Source organism: Podarcis vaucheri (genome assembly GCF_965113315.1).
Source record: "Podarcis vaucheri genome assembly, chromosome: 15".
NCBI classification, from domain to species: Eukaryota; Metazoa; Chordata; class Lepidosauria; order Squamata; family Lacertidae; genus Podarcis; species Podarcis vaucheri.
The window spans coordinates 3,337,934-3,357,194 of NC_138753.1; the positions used below are offsets into that span (position 1 = coordinate 3,337,934).

Sequence of the window (19,261 nt, forward strand, 5' to 3'; positions counted from 1 at the left end):
AATAAGTGATAAAGAACGGAGGTTGACGGAAGTCTGAAATATTGTATAAGATGAGAAGCTGTGTTGTATGACTGTTGGAACGGATATGTTAAGAAATCAATAAAAATGTATAAATATATATAAAAAAGAGAGATTTCTGCATTGCAGTGAGGTTGGGCTCAATGCCCCTCGGGGTCTCTTCCAACCCTGTGATTCTATGACTCCCTGCAGCTGACATTCTGAGAGGTAATAATAATTCTATTATTTGTACATAGCTGTCAACCTTCCCTTTTTTGCGGGAAATTCCCTTATTCCAGCGCCGTTTCCCGCTGCTATCCCGGATTGTTAGATATCCCGTAGACTGTCCCCGGGACAGGTGAGGCTGCTAATCCCTTGTTTTCGAGGCCGCTGATCCCTTATTTTCAAATCTGAAAGTTGACAGCTATGTACCGTATTTTTTGCTCTATAAGACTCACTTTTTCCCTCCTAAAAAGTAAGGGGAAATTTGTGTGCGTCTTATGGAGCAAATGCAGGCTGCGCAGCTATCCCAGAAGCCAGAACAGCAGGAGGGATTGCTGATTTCACTGCACAGCGATCCCTCTTGCTCTTCTGGCTTCTGAGATTCAGAATATATTTTTTCTTGTTTTCCTCCTCCAAAAACTAGGTGCGTCTTGTGGTCTGGTGCGTCTTATAGAGCGAAAAATACGGTATTTGTACCCCACACATGGGACTGGGCCGCCCCAGCCACTCCACAGCGGAGCGAGAACAGCCACCCTGGCTAGTAGCCATTGACAGCTGTCTCCTCCCCAAACAGAAAACTGCAATTGAATAACTGCGGCATTGGAAATGACAGCGGTCCCTTTGCAAAAGAAGAGAAATCAGCAAAATGGCTTTTTGCTGCCGGAGGATGGGAGCGGGCTCAGGAGGGTTAACGTCTCCTCCCAGCCCTTCGCTGCCTGGCTGGTTTTCTTGATGTGCTGCCAGGAGTCTCCCCCCCCTTCCGCCTCCATGTGACTCTTGTAAACAGTTTCCCAACACACACAAAAACCCCATCCTGAATGGGAGGCTTTCCTTGTGGGCCAAAGTTGAGGAACTACATCACGGGGTCCCTGCGGCAACGGGGACAGGAGAGAGGGCCTCGCATGCCAGGGCTGCTCCTGGGGTTACTCTAGATCACGGGAGAGGCAGTTCCTCTTGCGGTTCCTGCGGTTGCGTAATGTTTGCCTTGGAAGGAGGCTGCAAAGAGCCCAGAGGTTGCTTGGCTTGGCGCTCTCCAAAAAGCCTCGTTTCTTCCTCTCCAAGAGAGCTCGGCGGCTTTCGGGCCAGTGGCTCCCACCTTGGGGACGGGCGAATCGGTCCATTTTAGTTCCTCTGCTTGTTTCCCCCACTCCCCATGCAAAATAAAAACAAAAATAAGTCATCCTGAAAGCTCATCGCGAAGTTCTCCAAATTGACAGGCCTTCGTATGCAATTTTGCCTAATGCTGACGTGTTTGCAGGGCAGATTTCCCCAATCTAACGCACTTTTGTAAGCTAGGAAGGCCTTTTTAACACAGCCTTTTCAGTGTTAGAAACTCAGGAGTATAAGCTAATCACCAACTTGCACCTTAAAGCTAGGTTATGATTGCCACAACCAAATGTCTTGAGTGCCTTTTATTTTTTGGCAATAGATCTTTTCTTCTTTACTTCATTTCTATCCCACTTTATATTTTAAAGAAAAAAACCTCAGAGCAGTTTACAACACGTTAAAATATCAAATCAAACAATACAGAATAAAACGCTTCAAGGAAAATATTTCAGAGCCTTCTCTAAGTGACGTTTTGCTTTCCCCATATTTATTTACCTGGTGAATTTATAGAGCTGCCCCGTAGCAGAAGTACTCTAGGAAGCCAGTGTGATTCAGTGGTTAAGAGTGTTGGACTAGGACCTGGGAGATCAGGGTTCGAATTCCCACTCAGTCAGGAAACTCACAGGGTGACCTTGAAGTCAGTCGCAGCCTCTTCAGCTGCCTCACAGGGTTGTTGTCAGGATTAACTGAGCAGGGGGGGGGGATGAACCATGGGCTATAAATGCAATAAATAAGCCCTTCTGCTGAAGAAAACTGGAGGGGGCAGCCAGATGGAAATGTCCCTGTGGTCTCAGTTGGACCTGCACCAGTCGCAAAATGCACCTGTCGCCTGGGAAACTTCCAACACACCCCAGAATATGCAGTTTCATGGGGCACATTATTTGACTGGGGACCCGCACTGCCAAATACTTAGGGGTTCACATTTAGAAGGATGGGTGTCTGTTTCTGTTCCCCTTCAAGTTCCTTCGAAAAGTGGGTTCAGACCTGGGTTCAAATCCTGGCATTTGCAGGTCTGCCTGGGAATTCCCCGCTGCCTGAAAACCTGAAGAGCTGCTGCCAGTCAGTGCAGACAGGCCTGAGCTAGATGCACCAAGGACCTGACTTGATATAACTCAGCTTCCTATGATATGAAGCGGCCTAATTTCTTCTGATAGTTAAATACGTGTTTGTGTGTAGCTCGCTATCCCTGGTTTCCCAGCCCTTAGACCCACCCTCTCCATTTCTCCGGACCCAGAAGCCTCCCCCCACCCACCCACCACCTTGCCAAACATCCCCATTTCGAGGGCGATGAATATGAACTTGTTCCTGCTGCTCCCTGCTCCCCCGTCAAGGCCTGCGAAGCACCGGCGTCAGATGAACGGCAGATTTCACATTGCGATAAAGGCCTTGTGTCATCTCTGAGAAGAGGATCCCGTCCTCTTGCTGGGAAACGGTGTATATTATTCATGATGATATCGCGTCATGACACAAATCGTTCGAAGGAGCGGATACTTGGATGGTGTCCCGAAAAACAGAGCACAGCCTGGGATTGGGAACAGGTTTCTGTTTTGAGCTGCAGGCTGCCTTTGCAAGAGATGCTCAAGGGACAGAATTTTTCAGGGCTGCAGAAGGGTCCTGATGCTGTTTTTTTGCATTTTTAAATTGACAGGCATATTTGAGTTGTTTAAACATTACTGTTACTGTTACTGTTTAGTTTATTCCTGCGTTCCAGGGAGTCGGACTTAGTAACTCCAACTCTACAATTCTATGATTCTAATATTCTAGTTTTAGCCTGTCGTTTGCCCCTTCTGCCACCTCCTTCCCCTTCCTGCGTTCTCTTCTGTTTTTAGATTGTAGGCCCCTCAGGGCAGAGACCTTGTTCTCTCGTTCTGTGTCAAGCTCTCTGACAGCACTGTGGTCTTTGCAGTGGAAGACAGAGTGCTGCGAACTTTTAAATGGAACCGGCGCCAAGGGCTTCGGGCGATGTTGGAACGGAGTTTTGCTCCAAAGTTCCTCCTTCAAAAAGGAGGAGTTGCTATTCTTTTGTATTCTTGCACTCAAGTGCCATAAAGAGACTCACATCGTAGAAATAAAATAACAAAGACTCAAATGCTCAGCTGACAGTAGACAGTACAGTTGTACCTTGGTTCTCGAATGGAATCCATTCCGGAACTCCGTTCGACTTCCAAAAATGTTCAAAAACCAAGGCACTGCTTCCGATTGGCTGCAGGAGCTTCCTGCACTCAAATGGAAGTCGCAGAGGCCACGTCAGATGTTCGGCATCCAAAAAACGTTCACAAACCACAACACTCACTTCCGGGTTTGCGGCGCTCGGGAGCCAAAACGTTAGAGTCACAAGGCATTCGAGAACCAAGGTGTGACTGTATTTAAAAGGAACTCATGCTGCCCATCCCATTTAAGGACAACCACAGCAAAAAGATTATTTTTTGCTCAGCACGTAAAAGCAGACAGGCATTCTTCCTCAGGGACAGGATCCCACAAAGGAGGAGCCACCACTGAAAAGGCATTGATTAATAACGCCACCGTTGCTTCTCAAAATCAGACTCGCCCAAGATATTTGGAGGAGATCTCAATTGCCTGTTTCAGGATAAAGGTAAAGGGACCCCTGACCATTAGGTCCAGTCATGACCAACTCTGGGGTTGCGGCGCTCATTTCACTTTATTGGCCGAGGGAGCCGGCGTACAGCTTCCGGGTCATGTGGCCAGCATGACTAAGCCGCTTCTGGTGAACCAGAGCAGCGCACAGAAACACCGTTTACCTTCCCGCCGGAGCAGTACCTATTTATCTACTTGCACTTTGACATGCTTTTGAACTGCTAGGCTGGCAGGAGCAGGGACCGAGCAATGGGCGCTCACCCCGTCGCGGGGATTTGAACTGCTGACCTTCTGATTGGCAAGTCCTAGGCTCTGTGGTTTAACCCACCAGGATAGGGATGTTTCAGGATAGGGAAACCTGATGGTGTTTCCTGCTTGGCAGGGGGTTGGATTCGATGGCCCTTGTGGTCTCTCCCAACTCTATGATTCTATGAAACCTTAAAGCTGAAAGTGGCCATTCCAGCCACCGTGGTTCTGAATTACAGGAACTTAGGAAGCTGCCTTCTGTCGAGCCAGACCACTGTTCCATCGGGCTCAGTATTGTCCACACTGACAGGCAGCAGCTCTCCAGGTGGGGGACATCCACCATCCTACCTGTTGGACTGAGATGCTTCCAGGGATTGGGGCCTTCCACAGGCAACGCAGGTGGTCTACCGCTGAGCCAGATCCTTTCCCCAAAGGGAAAAAGCTCTTTGCACCAAGGTGCACCAGTGCCCCGAGCTCTGTATTGTCCACACTGACTGGCAGCAGCTCTCTGGGTTTTTGGAAAGGGGTCCTCAGTTCTTTAAGGGGAGGAAGAGAAGCAGGGGCAGGGCAGTAGATGTGTGTGTTGGAGGGGGGGAGAACGTATCCACTGGCTTTAGGGAACATCACATCCCTCTTGCGCCCTCATCTCCCCGCTTCCTGTGACCTTGAGCACCGAAACAGCTGAGCTAACCCAGCTGGTGCTGAATCCCTCGCGAGGACCGGAGAAGTTAAATCTGGTTCAGGCTGGCTGCGCAGCTGGGGCATTCAAAGCATGCCTTGGATCAGGCCCAGGTGTGTGTGTGTGTGTGTGTGTGTATGTGTGTGTGTGTGTGTGTGTGTGCTTTTGCTAAACACTTGTGCTGTTTCCCCTGTATTATCCATCTCCAACAACGGAGAGAGAATCATAGAATAGTACAGTGGTACCTCAGGTTAAGAACTTAATTCGTTCTGGAGGTCCGTTCTTAACCTGAAACTGTTCTTAACCTGAAGCACCACTTTAGCTGATGGGGCCTCCCGCTGGTGCCACACTGCGATTTCTGTTCTCATCCTGAAGCAAAGTTCTTAACCTGAGGTACTATTTCTGGGTTAGCGGAGTCTGTAACCTGAAGTGTCTGTAACCTGAAGCATCTGTAACCTGAAGTGTCTGTAACCCAAGGTACCACTGTACAGTCAAACCTTGGTTCTCAAATGGCTCCATTTTCGAACCTTTCGGCTCCCGAGCGCCAAAAACCCGGAAGTAAATTCTCCGGTTTTTAAATGTTTTTTGGAACCTGGACATCCTACACAACTTCCTCTTAGGTGCAAGGAGCTCTTGTAACCAATCGGAAGCCGCGCCTCAGTTGCTGAACGTTTCAGAAGTCGAACGCTCTTCCGGAACAGATCACGTTCAACAACCAAGGTTTCACTGTAGAGTAGGAAGGGGCCCTGAGCGTCATCTAGTCCAGCCCCCTGCAAATCAGGTATATGCAGCTGTCCCATGCGGGGATCGAACCTGCAACCTTGGCATTCTCAACATGACGCTCTAACCAGCCAGCTGTAGCCATCTTGGCTACAAGTCGCCATTGATAGCCTCCTCCTCCACGAATTTATCTAATCCTCTTTTAAACCCATCCAACATGAAGGCATCGCTGCCCTGTGGCTGGGGAAGGGGTTTGGAGCTTTCTGAGGAGAGTTGGGGGCCAAATAGAGAGGTTCAGAGGGCCGCATTCAAGCCCCGGTCCTGTGGTTCTCCACCCCCTGTTTTGAGAAAAGATAGGATCCTGTGGCGACTACGTTTTCACCAAAGGGCATTTCGCAGGCTAACCAGCTATAACTTTATCAACGTGATTAACCCACTTTCTGCCCCTTCCCCAAATCACTCAGGTGAGTTATTGCAGCCCTTGCTCTTTGACGGCAGTTCTGGCTCGCCGTCAACACATCGCCGCGCTCCCAGGGATTTCGGCCCACTGCCTCCAGCTGTCTGTTTCCACTGAACTTGAGTGACCTTCATCTGTTGCATCGAGTCAAAACCTGCCCAGCAGCATATTAGAGGCCCTGCCAGGGCTGCCTTAGAGAAGAGGGCAGGAACCTCAGGCTTCTGGGCCAAATCCAGCCTGCCAGACATCTCATACCCTCCAGCGCTTTGAAGCCAAAATCAGAGACGCCATCTCCCTGCTTTTTATCGCAAGAGCATGGCGGCCATTTGGGTTGCTGTGATCTCATGTGATTTTACGCTGCAGTTCCCCCCCAAAACCCCTCCCCACTTTTTTTTGGGGGGGGGGAATTGTGTCCCAAAACCATGGCAACTAAAATGGCCGCTGTTATCTCACAATGAAAAATGGGGTGTCCCATTTTTTCCGGGACACTTGCAGGATATGGCATCTCTCTTCGGCCCTACCAACCCTCTCAGGTGCTAAGATCAGCAGAGGGTCTTGCTTGTTCCTCCGCCCTCAGAATCTGGGGTGGCAACGGCCTGGAATAGGGCCTTCTCGGTAGTGGCTCCTAAGCTGTGAGACTCCCTCCCCGCACAGGTGTGTCTGGCACCTTCATTATACAGCTTCCGGAGGATGCTGTGGACACATCTCTTTATCCCGACCTTTGGCACCAGAGATGTATGTTTTTAATACCCACCTTAATCATACCCTAGAACTGCCCCGGTTTTCCCTCGGCATTCCCGGAATTGCAGAAGCCATCCCAGCTTCTGATTTGATCCTGGAATGTCCCATTTATCCCCTCCTGTGTTGTCGCCGAGTTCAGGGAGGAGGATGAACTTGCTGCAGCGATGGCACTTATAGCGGTGCTGTGCTCTTGTGTGAGTCAGCCGGCTTCCCCGAGTTCATGGCCCCGAAAGACACACCCCAGTTTTCATCAGAGGACTGTTGGAGGGTATGCCTCACTTCTGCGATTGTAGATTGTCTTAAACTATGCATAGTACAGTGGTACCTCTGGTTATATACTTAATTCGTTCCGGAGGTCCGTTCTTAACCTGAAATGTTCTTAACCTGAAGCACCACTTTAGCTAATGGGGCCTCCCACTGCCACTATGCCACTGCCGCACGATTTCTGTTCTCATCCTGAAGCAATGTTCTTAACCTGAGGTACTATTTCTGGGTTAGCGGACTCTGTAACCTGAAGCAGATGTAACCCGAGGTACCACTGTATTGTGTTTTAATTTCTGTAACCTGCCCTGGGTTCTTAGGATGAAGAGTGGAATTATTATTATTATTATTATTATTATTATTATTATTATTATTATTATTATTTATTATTATTATTTATACCGCGCACATTTGGCTGGATTTCCCCAGCCACTCTGGGTGGCTTCCAACAGAATATTAAAATACAATAGTCTATTAAACATTGAAAGCTTCCCTAAAGAGGGCTGCCTTAAGATGTCTTCTAAAAGTCTGGTAGTTGTTTTTCTCTCTGACATCTGGTGGGAGGGCGTTCCACAGGGCGGGTGCCACTACCAAGATGACCCTCTGCCTGGTTTCCTGTAACTTGGCTTCTTGCAGTGAGGGAACCACCAGAAGGCCCTCAGTGCTGGACCTCAGTGTCCAGGCTGAACGATGGGGGTGGAGACGCTCCTTCAGGTATACTGAACTGAGGCCATTTAGGGCTTTAAAGTTCAGCACCAACACCTCGTCCTGGGAGCCAGTGTAGGTCTTTCAAGACTGATGCTATATGGTCTCGGCGGCCGCTCCCAGTCACCAGTCTAGCTGCCGCATTCTGGATGATGATGATGATGATTGTGTTTATTATTATTATTACTATTGTGTTTATTCTTCTTCTTTGTAGGGATCTTCCAGACCACCCATCTGTCGAGTGGGACACTCAGCTGCTCTCCGCTCTGATCCTTAAGCATGTCAAGACCAACCAGATTAACCTGGTAAGATGTAGCCTTGAGTATTCCTTTTGGATATGGATGGGGGGTGTCACTTGCAGGTCACTCCAGATGTTGTCAGGTTCAAACTCCCAGCACTCAGCATGGCCAGTGGTCTAGGACCATGGTGGGTGTTGAAGCCCAATAACATCTGGAGGGCCACAGATCCCTCCTCCCCAATCTTAGAGCCACTATTGTCCTACTGAGATTCATGTAGGTAGCCGTGTTGATCTGACGCAGTCAAAATAAATAAAAAAATTGTCCAGTAGCACCTTAGAGACCAACTAAGTTTGTTCTGGGTATAAGCTTTCGTGTGCATGCACACTTCTTCAGATACTCAGACACATCGAGAGCTTATACCCAGAACAAACTTAGTCAGTCTCTAAGGTGCTGCTGGACAATTTTTGTGTGTACATGAGACAGAGGGATGCCTCCTTGTAGGTCAGGGATGGGGGAACCTCTGACCCTCCAGATCTTGCTGGACTCTAACTCCCATGAGTCAGCAGGGCCCAAGTTCAGGGATGGTGGGAGTTGGAGTCACAAGATCTCACGGGCCACAGCTCCCTCCTGTCTCATCGTAGAACCATATTGACCTCAGGCAGGTGTCTTTGCTGCACACTTTTTGGTGCCTCTTTGAAATATTTTTTCTCTATCCAAATGTGTAGAAGTCATTGTGTGTTTTATTTCCTTTTGGCTACTGTGGACTGTAATAGTCTTTTGAAGTTTTTTAGATACCTGTTTTTAACTGTTTTTTTTATCATCGGGAGTTTTCATGTTTCAATTTACAGTGGTACCTCGGGTTACATACGCTTCAGGTTACAGACTCCGCTAACCTAGAAATAGTACCTCAGGTTAAGAACTTTGCTTCAGGATGAGAACAGAAATCATGCTCTGGCGTCACGGCAGCAGCAGGAGGCCCCATTAGCTAAAGTGGTGCTTCAGGTTAAGAATAGTTTCAGGTTAAGTATGGACCTCTGGAACGAATTAAGTACTTAACCCAAGGTATCACTGTATGTTTTTGTAAACCACTTATGAGTTTTCCTACAATCAAGCAGTATGTAAATTTCATTAAATAAATAAAGGAAGACCTCCATTCCTCCGCTGGCACCGTTACCACACAGTCTGGGCTTGACACACTGTGCGGAAGTTTCTGCAGTGCATTAGTTGATGCCAAAGTGTATTGAAGTGCATGCCATAGAGATCTCTGCAGCTTCCAGGGGGTGGAGCTGCTCCTTTCGCTCTGAGGAACCCCCAGCCAAAAACAAGGGTGGGCAACTGCTCTCGATTTCAGCTGCGAAACTGACAAGCCGGGTGGGTGCACTCTGCGGCCCGATCCACGCACCGACCCGAGCAGAATTCACAAGCGCAAACGCTGCTTATCCAGCCCTCTCAGGACAGAGGATGGAGGTGAGGTCAGCTGAGGTGGAAATAGCTTGCGGTGAGCTGGAGGGGGAGATTCCTTAAGAGTCCCTTGCATGATAAGTCTCGCAGATCAGGGAAATCTCTTGTTGACTGAATTCCTCCGCCATCTGCTAATAGCGAGAGCATCTTACAGGCCCAGCAGGTTCTGAGATGAGAAGAGGAATCTGCACAGCATTGCCTTGTCTGCCTTTCTTCTCCCCGCTCCAGTGGGGTCATAGTTACTCATTCACTCAGATAATAATAATAATAATAATAGTTTGTTTGTTTGTTTATTATTTATTTATACCCCACCCACTCTGGGCAGCTTCCAACAAAACACTAAAATACAATAACCTATTAAACATTAAAAGCTTCCCTAAGCAGGGCTGCCTTCAGATGTCTTCTAAAAGTTTGGTAGTTGTTTTTCTCTTTGTCATCTGGTGGGAGGGCGTTCCACAGGGCGGGTGCCACCACCGAGAAGGCCCTCTGCCTGGTTCCCTGTAGCTTGTCTTCTCTCAGGGAGGGAACCGCCAGAAGGCCCTCGGTGCTGGACCTCAGCGTCCGGGCAGACTGATGGGGGTGGAGACGCTCCTTCAGGTATACTGGACCTTTGAGGCCGTTTAGGGCTTTCAAGGTCAGCCCCAACACTTTGAACTGTGCTCGTAGACATACTGGGAGCCAGTGTAGGTCTCTCAGAGGCCCCAATCCTTGCCTAGGGAACCGCATGGCCGACCTTCGTTCAAGCGCAACACCTGGTAATGCAAAGGCGGAGGAAATCTCAGATTTTACGCAGTCCAAGCCAGAAGCAGATTAATGGGTGTTTTCGGATGGACAAAGGAAGTTGCCTCATGCCGAATGAGACCGTTCAGAAGGTTTTAAAAGTAAGAACCTACGAGGAGGCTGTTGCATCAGCTCAGTGGCCGAATGGTCCAATACCCTGTTCTCCCAGGGGCCGGCCAGAGCTCCACAGATGAACAATGCACCCCACAAACAAGTCCTTTCTTTCATCTGCCCTGCGTCTCCTGACTGTCAGCTTCACTGGATTCCCCACAAGTTTTGTGTTATGAGGGAAGCCAACCAAATTTGTTTTATTCGGCCTGCTCCCTCGCTTTTTGGAGGCTGGAGTCCCGCAGACCATTTCGCTCTTCTGGCCACAAGGCTTCTGCCAGTATCTAAACCCCGACCCCGATGCTCGTTGGAATTCTGAACATTGAAAATAAAAATAAAAATGGGGCCGCTTCATTTGTGAGTTTGGACCTACCCCACCAAAAAGTGGGCGAAGCCATGCCCAATCCTCATTTTGGTCCGCCATCTTGAATCAAAATGGTGCCAAAGCATTGGCAGAGACCACCCCCCTCACCTTGAGAGTTTGGTGGCGATATCTCCAGAGGAGGCCGTAGCAGATGGCGTCGTTTTGACGTCTGCCACCCTTGGCCTCCCGTTTGAAAAGGATGGGCAAGCTATCAACTTCATAAATAGCTCAACAATTGAGATATTTGTAGAATAAATTTGGAAGAAATTCTTCCAACTTTCCTTCTTCTTTTTTCCTCTTTTGTTCTTTTTTTAATATTATATGTGTGCTTATCTGAAATATATATGTATTTGCAATATTTTGCTTATATTTTGTAATAATTATGTTAAATTAATGAAATACATAAATAGATAAAGAAAAAAAATTATTTTTTAAAACCCTCGAACGTGGGGGTGAGGCACTGAGGCGGCGGCTGTGCTGAGATTGGGTTTGTGCCAGGCAAGAGCAGGAAAGAGCCCTCTCAAAAGCCGGCCACACCTCTCCTCCTGGGCTTTTCTTGGGGTGCTCTGCCTGTTCCCCTGCCTCTTTGCAGAGCAGTGTGTGTGTTTGTGTGAAGCCCTTCCTGGCAGCAGGGTGGAGACCTAGCCGGTAGGGAAGGCCGGGCAGCAAAGCCTTTGATCCTCCCTCTCTGCCCTTTCCCCTACTCTCTGGGCGGCCATGTCTCTTCTTGTGCAAGCGGGGAGGTGCCTGCGCCAGGGCAGAGCTGCTCCTCGTCACCCAGGGAGTCAAACCGGACCAGCAAGGAAGGAGGGAGGTGCTCTTCTTCTTCTTCCTTTCCTTTGCAGGAGCTGGGATAGCTCAGTCGGCAGAGCGCAAGGTGCATCGTCTTAGGGTCCTGGGTTCGAGTCCTGCGCTGGGCAAAAAAATATTCCTGCACTGCGAGGGGTTGGACGACTTAGAGGGGCTAAATCCATAACCTTCTCAGTTACTCAATTTGTTTTGCAGTTCTTTCCCTTCAGATCTCCACTGTCTGTTGGATACCGAAACACTTTTGGCCTTTAGCTTTAAAACTTATCAGTCACCACTTTTGGTCTTCTAGATTGCTCTCTATGTATTTTAAAGCCCTTCACGGCCTAGGACCCTCGTACCTACGGGACCGCCTCTCCCGGTATGCCCCACGGGGGACCTTAAGGTTCATAAATAGCAACACCCTAGAGGTCCCGGGCCCTGAGGAATTCAGATTAGCCTCAACCAGAGCCAGGGCCTTCTCAACACTGGCCCCGGCCTGGTGGAGCGCTCTGTCCCATGAGATCAGGGCCCTGCAGGATCTAATTTCATTCCGCGGGGCCTGTAAGACAGAGTTGTTCTGCCTGGCCTTTGGCTTGGAATCAGCTTGATCCCCTTCCCCTTTTTCCTTTCTCCTTCTGTGATGGAACCCCTATTTGGGGACTTCCCTGGCTTTTTTCTGGCCCACGTAGGACCAGTTTGGATAGTTAGCCTTGGTGAAGATTTGACATTTTCTCCCCCCAAACAGTTTTTGACCTGGGCTTCCACTGAAATGAGGCTGCATTTTAAGTAGTATTTTAATCCCGTTTTTCAGTTGTATTTTAATCAATTGTTATTATCCCTGATGTTAGCCGCCCTGAGCCTGGTCTTGGCTGGGTAAAAATAAAATAAAATAAATATATATATATATTGCATCCTCAGGTTGCTTCAATTCCTTTCTTTTTCCTACGCCTCTACAAGTTCTCCAGGACTAAGTTCACAGTCAAGATGCGTTGTGTATGTTCTGTTTGTTACACGCGTGAGAAAATGTCAATAAAAACCATCACTTTCTGCAGGCCTGCTCTGGTTAAAACTTAGAATGTAAGAAGAGGCTGGCAGGATTTGTTCCAGCATCCCATTCTCGTGGTGGCCAGCCTGATTCCCCACGGGAAAGCCCACAAAGAGGGCCTGAGTTCAAGAGCAACTCTCCTCACTTGCAATTCCCAGCAGCTGGTATTCGGAGGAAGGCCGCCCTCTGGCCGCGGGGGGGGGGGCAACCTGGCCATTGTGGCTGCTAGGCACCTCTCATAGAGCTCACGAATTCATCTAAACCTCTTTTAAAGCCATCCATGTAGCTGACTGTCATTACAGTGGTACCTCAGGTTACATACGCTTCAGGTTTCAGACTCCGCTAACCCAGAAATGGTACCTCGGGTTAAGAACTTTGCTTCAGGATGAGAACAGAAATCGTGCTCCAGCAGCAGGAGGCCCCATTAGCTAAAGTGGTGCTTCAGGTCAAGAACAGTTTCAGGTTAAGAACGGACCTCCGGAACGAATTAAGTACTTAACCCGAGGTACCACTGTATATCCTTGTGGCAGCAAGTTCCATAGTTTAACGGCGTGCTGTGTGAAGAAGCTCTTTCTTTTATCCTATTGTATGTGCTGTTTTGCAGGGCTTTCACCTCCAACACAGGTTATATACCTTTCAATAAACTGAATGGGAATCAGGGTCCAAAGACCTCGAAATAGCATCTCCTGACACCCTGAAATCGGATCCTTCAGGGCATATAGCGTCCAAACACTCCCTGCCCAAATCACAGCTGTCTTCATTTTATTATCTGTCTGCCTCAGTGGGAGAAAAAGGAAACTGGACCCAATCCACCACAAAGACCATCTCTATCAGGGTAGCTCTCCAGTCCTTGAACTCTTTCCAAAACAGCTGGTGGGGTAGAATAAGAACTAATTTTTCACCTGACAAATTGGTGCCCGAGTTTGCTGCTTCTTTTCTCGTCCTCTGCCCTCCCCATTGCCCTTTCCTTTTCTGCCATGTCTTTTAGACTGCTAGCTTGTATATAAGGAATGTCTTGTATCGGTTGACTGTATGTAAGCTGCTCTGGGAGCCGTTTTTGACTGGAGGGTGGGTTTAAAATGCTCTAATTTTAAATATATAAATATATTTTAAAGTATTGGACTGTATAAATCCTTCCTTCCTTACTCTCCTTTTCTCTTCCCTCCCCACACAGGTAGTGACCTTTGACGCGAGAGGAGTGAGCGGTCACCTGAACCACAAATCCCTTTACACCGCTGTCAGGTACAGTCTTCCTATCATTCGGCAAGCAAGGGTGGTGCATTTTGGGGACACTTAAGACCCTCCCCCCCCATCCCATCTACCCAAAACCTTGGAAAGTCTCAGCTGCTGGCAATAATCCAATTCATTCCATGGGCTGTGTCCCTCCTGGTCTGACACCCCACAGAGCCACAGCGAGCCACGGTAGACAATAGTGAGCTAGGTGGACCAGGGATCTGACTCGTTTTGAGGCAGTTTCCTGTTTATATTACCTCTCTACTAATTACCACCTGGACTAGAAACCTGCTTTCTAGGGGGAAAGCCACAGATCAGTGGCAGAACATCTGCTTTGCATAGATAGATAGATAGATAGATAGATAGATAGATAGATAGATACAGATAGAAAGAGAGAGATGTACACCCCCATTGTTCTACCTGGACACTGAGGTCCAGCTCCGAGGGCCTTCTGGCAGTTCCCTCATTGCGAGAAGCCAAGTTACAGGGAACCAGGCAGATGGCCTTCTCGGTAGTGGCACCTGCCCTGTGGAACGCCCTCCCACCAGATGTCAAAGAGAAAAACAACTACAGTGGTACCTCGGGTTACATACGCTTCAGGTTACAGACTCCGCTAACCCAGAAATAGTGCTTCAGGTTAAGAACTTTGCTTCAGGATGAGAACAGAAATTGTGCTCCAGCGGCGCGGCAGCAGCAGGAGGCCCCATTAGCTAAAGTGGTGCTTCAGGTTAAGAACAGTTTCAGGTTAAGTACAGACCTCTGGAACGAATTAAGTACTTAACCCAAGGTACCACTGTACCAGACTTTCAGGAGACATCTGAAGGCAGTCCTGTTTAGGGAAGTTTTTAATGTTTAATAGGTTATTGTATTTTAATATTCTATTGGAAGCCACCCAGAGTGGCAGGGGAAACCCTGTCAGATCATTATTATTATTATTATTATTACTATTATTATTTATTCTCTGCCTAACCATGGGGGATTGGGAATTCACACTGAACACTTCCCTTGTCCTATTATAATGGCAATGGTGCCCACCTGAGAGGTGCAGGAACTGAGCTCTGGTGATTTTTGGCTGGGGAAGAAAGCCCAGGGAGAGGAAATGTATATTTGTGTGTATAGAGAAAGAGAAAGTGTGTGTGTGTGTGTGTGTGACCCTTCCACTCACCAACCCTATCAACCTTTCCCCCTATCCCTGACCAATCTCCCCCCTTTAAAAGCTCGCTCACCCCCTCACCTATCAACCCACAGCTCACCCCCAAAGCCCTGCCAGCATTTAAAGCAGCAGGGAAGTGTGCCATGCCCCGGGAAGGGGCTCCAGCCTTCCTGGGTCAGCCTGCCATTCTTCCGCATGCTGCAATACGTGACGACGCCATACATTCTTATTTCTATAGGAAGATATACAGAGAAGAAGAGAGGGGAGGGGAGAGTGTGTCTGTGAAAGTTCCCTGTGTATAGCATTGCCTGGATCAGGAAAGGCTGCCCCAGCTTCACTCTACACACACACACACACACACACACACACACACACACAAACGCCAGCCGAACTCTAAAAACAAACATTCCCAAAATGGCAACGCCGCAGAGCTAAGCTGGCTGCAACCTCTCCCCTCTTTGGCCCGGCTCCAGCCCTCGCCACTCTTGTCTTTCAGGGGGGGGGGAGTGGAAAAGGACTGAAACTCTCTCCCTCTTTCTCCCCCCCCCCGCCCCCCTCTCTCGTCTATGTCTGCAAAAGCTGCCCAGCTCAGTCCATTCCCATCTATAGTCTTAAAAGGACAGGATGATCGCAGTGGGGAAGGGTCTCTGCATTCCCCCTCGCTGGCTAGAAAGCAGCTGTGATCCTGCCCTGCGGCTCCTCCGCCAGGCAGCCTCTCTGAATTAGCCGCCACAAGAACCTACAGGCCAGGTTGCCAGGTCTAGCCCAGTGTAGTCGACACTGACTGGCAGCGGCTCTCCAGGGTTTCATGCAGCGGACGTCCCCAACCCCACAGTACTGGGGAGGGGAGGTTTTGAACCTGGGGCCTTCTGCATGCAAAGCGGTCGCTCTACGAATGTGCCCCAACCCTGAGAAATAAAACAAGATTCTAGACCTCATGGTTCTCAGTTCGTGGGGACTTCAGGAGCTGCCTTATGCAGAGCCACAGAGGCCTACCTAGGGTCCCTTGTGCCCTTGGCAAGGAGCTACGTTGGCACCCCCGCTGCAAAAAAAAATCCCTTTCCCATAAGAGCCACATTAGAAATTGCAACTTTTTATGCAACCCAAGTGCTGTTTATTTCATTTATAAGAGATTTCTCACCCACCCTCCAGCCTAAGGTCCCAGGGCAGGTTGTTGTAATAATTATTATTATTATTATTATTATTATTATTATTATTATTATTATTATTTTATTTATACCCCACCCTCCCCAGCCAAGACCGGGCTCAGGGCGGCTAGCACCCAAATTAAAACAATTGATTGAAATACAACTTAAAAACAAGATTAAAATACAACATTAAAACATTAAAATACAAGCCTCATTTCAGTGGAAACTCAAATCAAAAGCTTTTTTGGGGATGAAAACGTCAAGACTTCACCAAGGCTAACTATCCAATTAAGCAAGAATCCCCTATCCACCCCTGGCTTCCCTCCTCACCTAGTGACACACCATTGGGAACCACTGCAATAAGGATTTCTTTCCATTATTGCACAGAGTTCGGTAACTCTCTGGGTCTCTCCCCCCCCCCCCGCCTGCCTAATCACACCCCACCCTTTTTGGCTGCAAGGGACAATGGTGCAACTTGCAAAAGGCAAGCTGGAAAGAGCAGCTGTGAGGTCGCTGCTGCCCCTGCTGCCCCCTACTGGCCTTCTGTGGAGCAGAACAACACGGGAAGAGCTGGATGAGGCCAAGTGGGGACCAACCACCAGGGATTCCAGCCTCCTATTCTCATAGTGTCCAGCCAGAAGCCACTATAGGAAACCTGCGAGAGGGACCCCAGCGCAGGAGCCCTCTCTCCCCGCCTGCGGTTTCCAGCATTGACCCACAGAAGCATCGCTGCCTCTAACTGTGGAGGGCAGAGCACAGCTATCTCCTCCTGCGTGAATTTGCCTCATCCTCTATTAAAGCCATCCAGACTGACGGCCATCACTGCTTCCAGTGGGAGGGAGTTCCGCAGTATAACTAAGCATGAATAATAATAATAATAAATTTTATTTATATCCCGCCCTCCCCAGCCAAGACCGGGCTCAGGGCAGCTAACATCAAATTATAAAAACAATTGATTAGAATACAGCTAGGTCAAAAAAAAACAAAATTAAAATACAACATTAAAACACAGCCTCATTTCAGTGGAAGCCCAGATCAAAAACTGTTTGCGGGGACAAAAAGGTCAAATATTCACCAAGGCCAGCTATTCAGACTGGTCCAACATGGGCCAGAAAAAAGCCAGGGAAGTCCCCAGATAGGGGTTCATCACAGAAGGAGAAAGGAAAAAGGAAAGAGGGGAAATGGATCAAGTTGATTCCAAGCCAAAGGCCAAGCGGAACAACTCTGTCTTACAGGCCCTGTATCAGATCCTGCAGGGCCCTGGTCTCATGAGACAGAGTGTTCCACCAGGCCGGAGCCAGTGCTGAAAAGGCCCTGGCTGTGGTTGAGGCTAATCTGACTTCCTTAGGGCTGTGTGTTTGTGTCTGTAAGAAGCTGCTTTGGATCACAGAGCTGGAGAGCTGAAGGGCTGCTTTCTCTGGCATTTGTATTCCTCCCTTCTTCGACGGAATTTGAGGCATAATAATAATAATAATAATAATAATAATAATTTATTTATTTATTTATTTATTTATTTATACCCCGCCCATCTGGCTGGGCTTCCCCAGCCACTCTGGGCAGCTTCCAACAAAATATTAAAATACCGTAATACATCAAACATTAAAAGCTTCCCTAAACATTTAGGCATGTGTGTTTTCCTCCTGTTTCGTCCTCACAACAGCCCTGTGAGGTAGGCTTGCCCGTTGCACGTTGCCTGGCCCAGCAGTCTTTACTTCTGAGGCGGGGTTCAAAAGGAGAAGGATCTCTGGCCCTGCTTTGCACGCAAGATCATTTCCCCTGGCTCATTTCCCTTGAACTTTGATCGCGGCTCCCGTTCGTCTGGACGGCGCGCAGAGAACGATGTGCGTAGAAACTAACCTACTGTACAAAAATTTACATGGGTTGCCCCGCCCACTTTTGCCTCTGGCCCCACCCACCAGTGCCATGTGGCCCTCGGAAGGTTTCCCAGAAGAAAAGTCGGCCCTCGGGCTTGAAAAATTCTCCCTAACCCAACAGTTTTTGGTTTTTTTTAAGTTTGATTAATACAGGTCAGTCAGATTAACCATTTGTTGACAAACCGGTGTCACCGACAGATTTTAAAAGTTTTAGTCCTCCAAGAGGGTTGCACTGCTTGAGGAGTGAAACTTTGCAATTCCGTTAACGGTAGCTGGATTCAACCCCACGCGGTGTTTACTCACCCCTGTTCTGTTTGTATTTTGCAGGCACCTGCATTCCGAGAAGAAGTTTCCAGAAGGTGTTTATCATTGCTTATTTATTTATTATTGGGGGATTTTTCCTGGCCATTTTTTTAAAAGACATCCAGTACAACTGCAGATTGCACATAGTCGTCTGGTGCAAAGAGAAGGGCACACAAACAGCGCACCCAACACATAACTGTGCAACTCACAGCTGCAGGATATAACAGTGTTGGATGGCTTAGGCAATATTTTTGAGTGCTTGGTTGATTGCATTTATACCCCCTAGAGCAGGGGCCAGCAAACTTTTTCAGCAGAGGGCCGGTCCACTGTCCCTCAGACCGTACAATTATAGATTATTAATGAAATAATTGAACAAATTTGCTGCCCTTTAGTGACGTTCCAAATGGCACAGTCCAAAGGGGCCTGGCCCACCTTGCCCAACAACAGAGCCGGCTCAGGGTGGGTGAGATTTGGCCGCCTGTCTGCAAAGTGCTGCCTGGGGACAGGTGGGAACCCTGACCGCCACCGGCATCCCCTCCCAAACCACGGGCTCCCCTCAGCGCTGCTCCGCCACCGAGGCAGCCGCCCGCCGCCCACGACTCCTCCGATTGACGTCACCCTCTTCCCTGACCCACAATCGCCCAAGGCCCAGGGAACGCCCGCCTGCCCGCTTTAGGCTAAGCTGATTCCAAATATAGCTGCCGTTCCCGGCAGGTCTTAATTTGATCTGGCAGCCATGAGAGGCTGTCACATTAGGAGGGCTTAAGTGGGGGCCTTGGAGGGGGGCAGCAGTGACGTCGGGGCCTGGAGGGCAGCCGACCCAAAGCGCGTCTGTCCGCGGGAACCACCTGCTCTTCCTGCAAATCCCAAAATCCACCTGAGCAGTTGAGAGCTGAAGAAAGGAGCGCTTGCTATTTTCCGAGACGCCTCTTGCTTTTTGGCTTCCCGGCTCGCTCCACAAACAGAAGGGGCACACACAAAAATATTCCCTCTGTCTCATCAATTCCTCCCCCCTGCAATTCCAGCTTCTGTCA

The 19,261-nt window shown here is 48.8% G+C and overlaps 1 protein-coding gene across 1 annotated transcript in view; it reads left to right on the top strand.

The window, feature by feature from the left end:
* The window catches only part of PIGL (phosphatidylinositol glycan anchor biosynthesis class L), a 41,007-nt gene that overhangs the window by 16,476 nt on the left and 5,270 nt on the right, over positions 1 to 19,261 (top strand). The window contains exons 3-5 of the mRNA XM_082201944.1: positions 7,945 to 8,035; positions 13,691 to 13,758; positions 18,252 to 18,283. Coding sequence (XP_082058070.1) covers positions 7,945 to 8,035; positions 13,691 to 13,758; positions 18,252 to 18,283 — 191 coding nt within the window. The remainder of the gene's footprint in view (positions 1 to 7,944; positions 8,036 to 13,690; positions 13,759 to 18,251; positions 18,284 to 19,261) is intronic.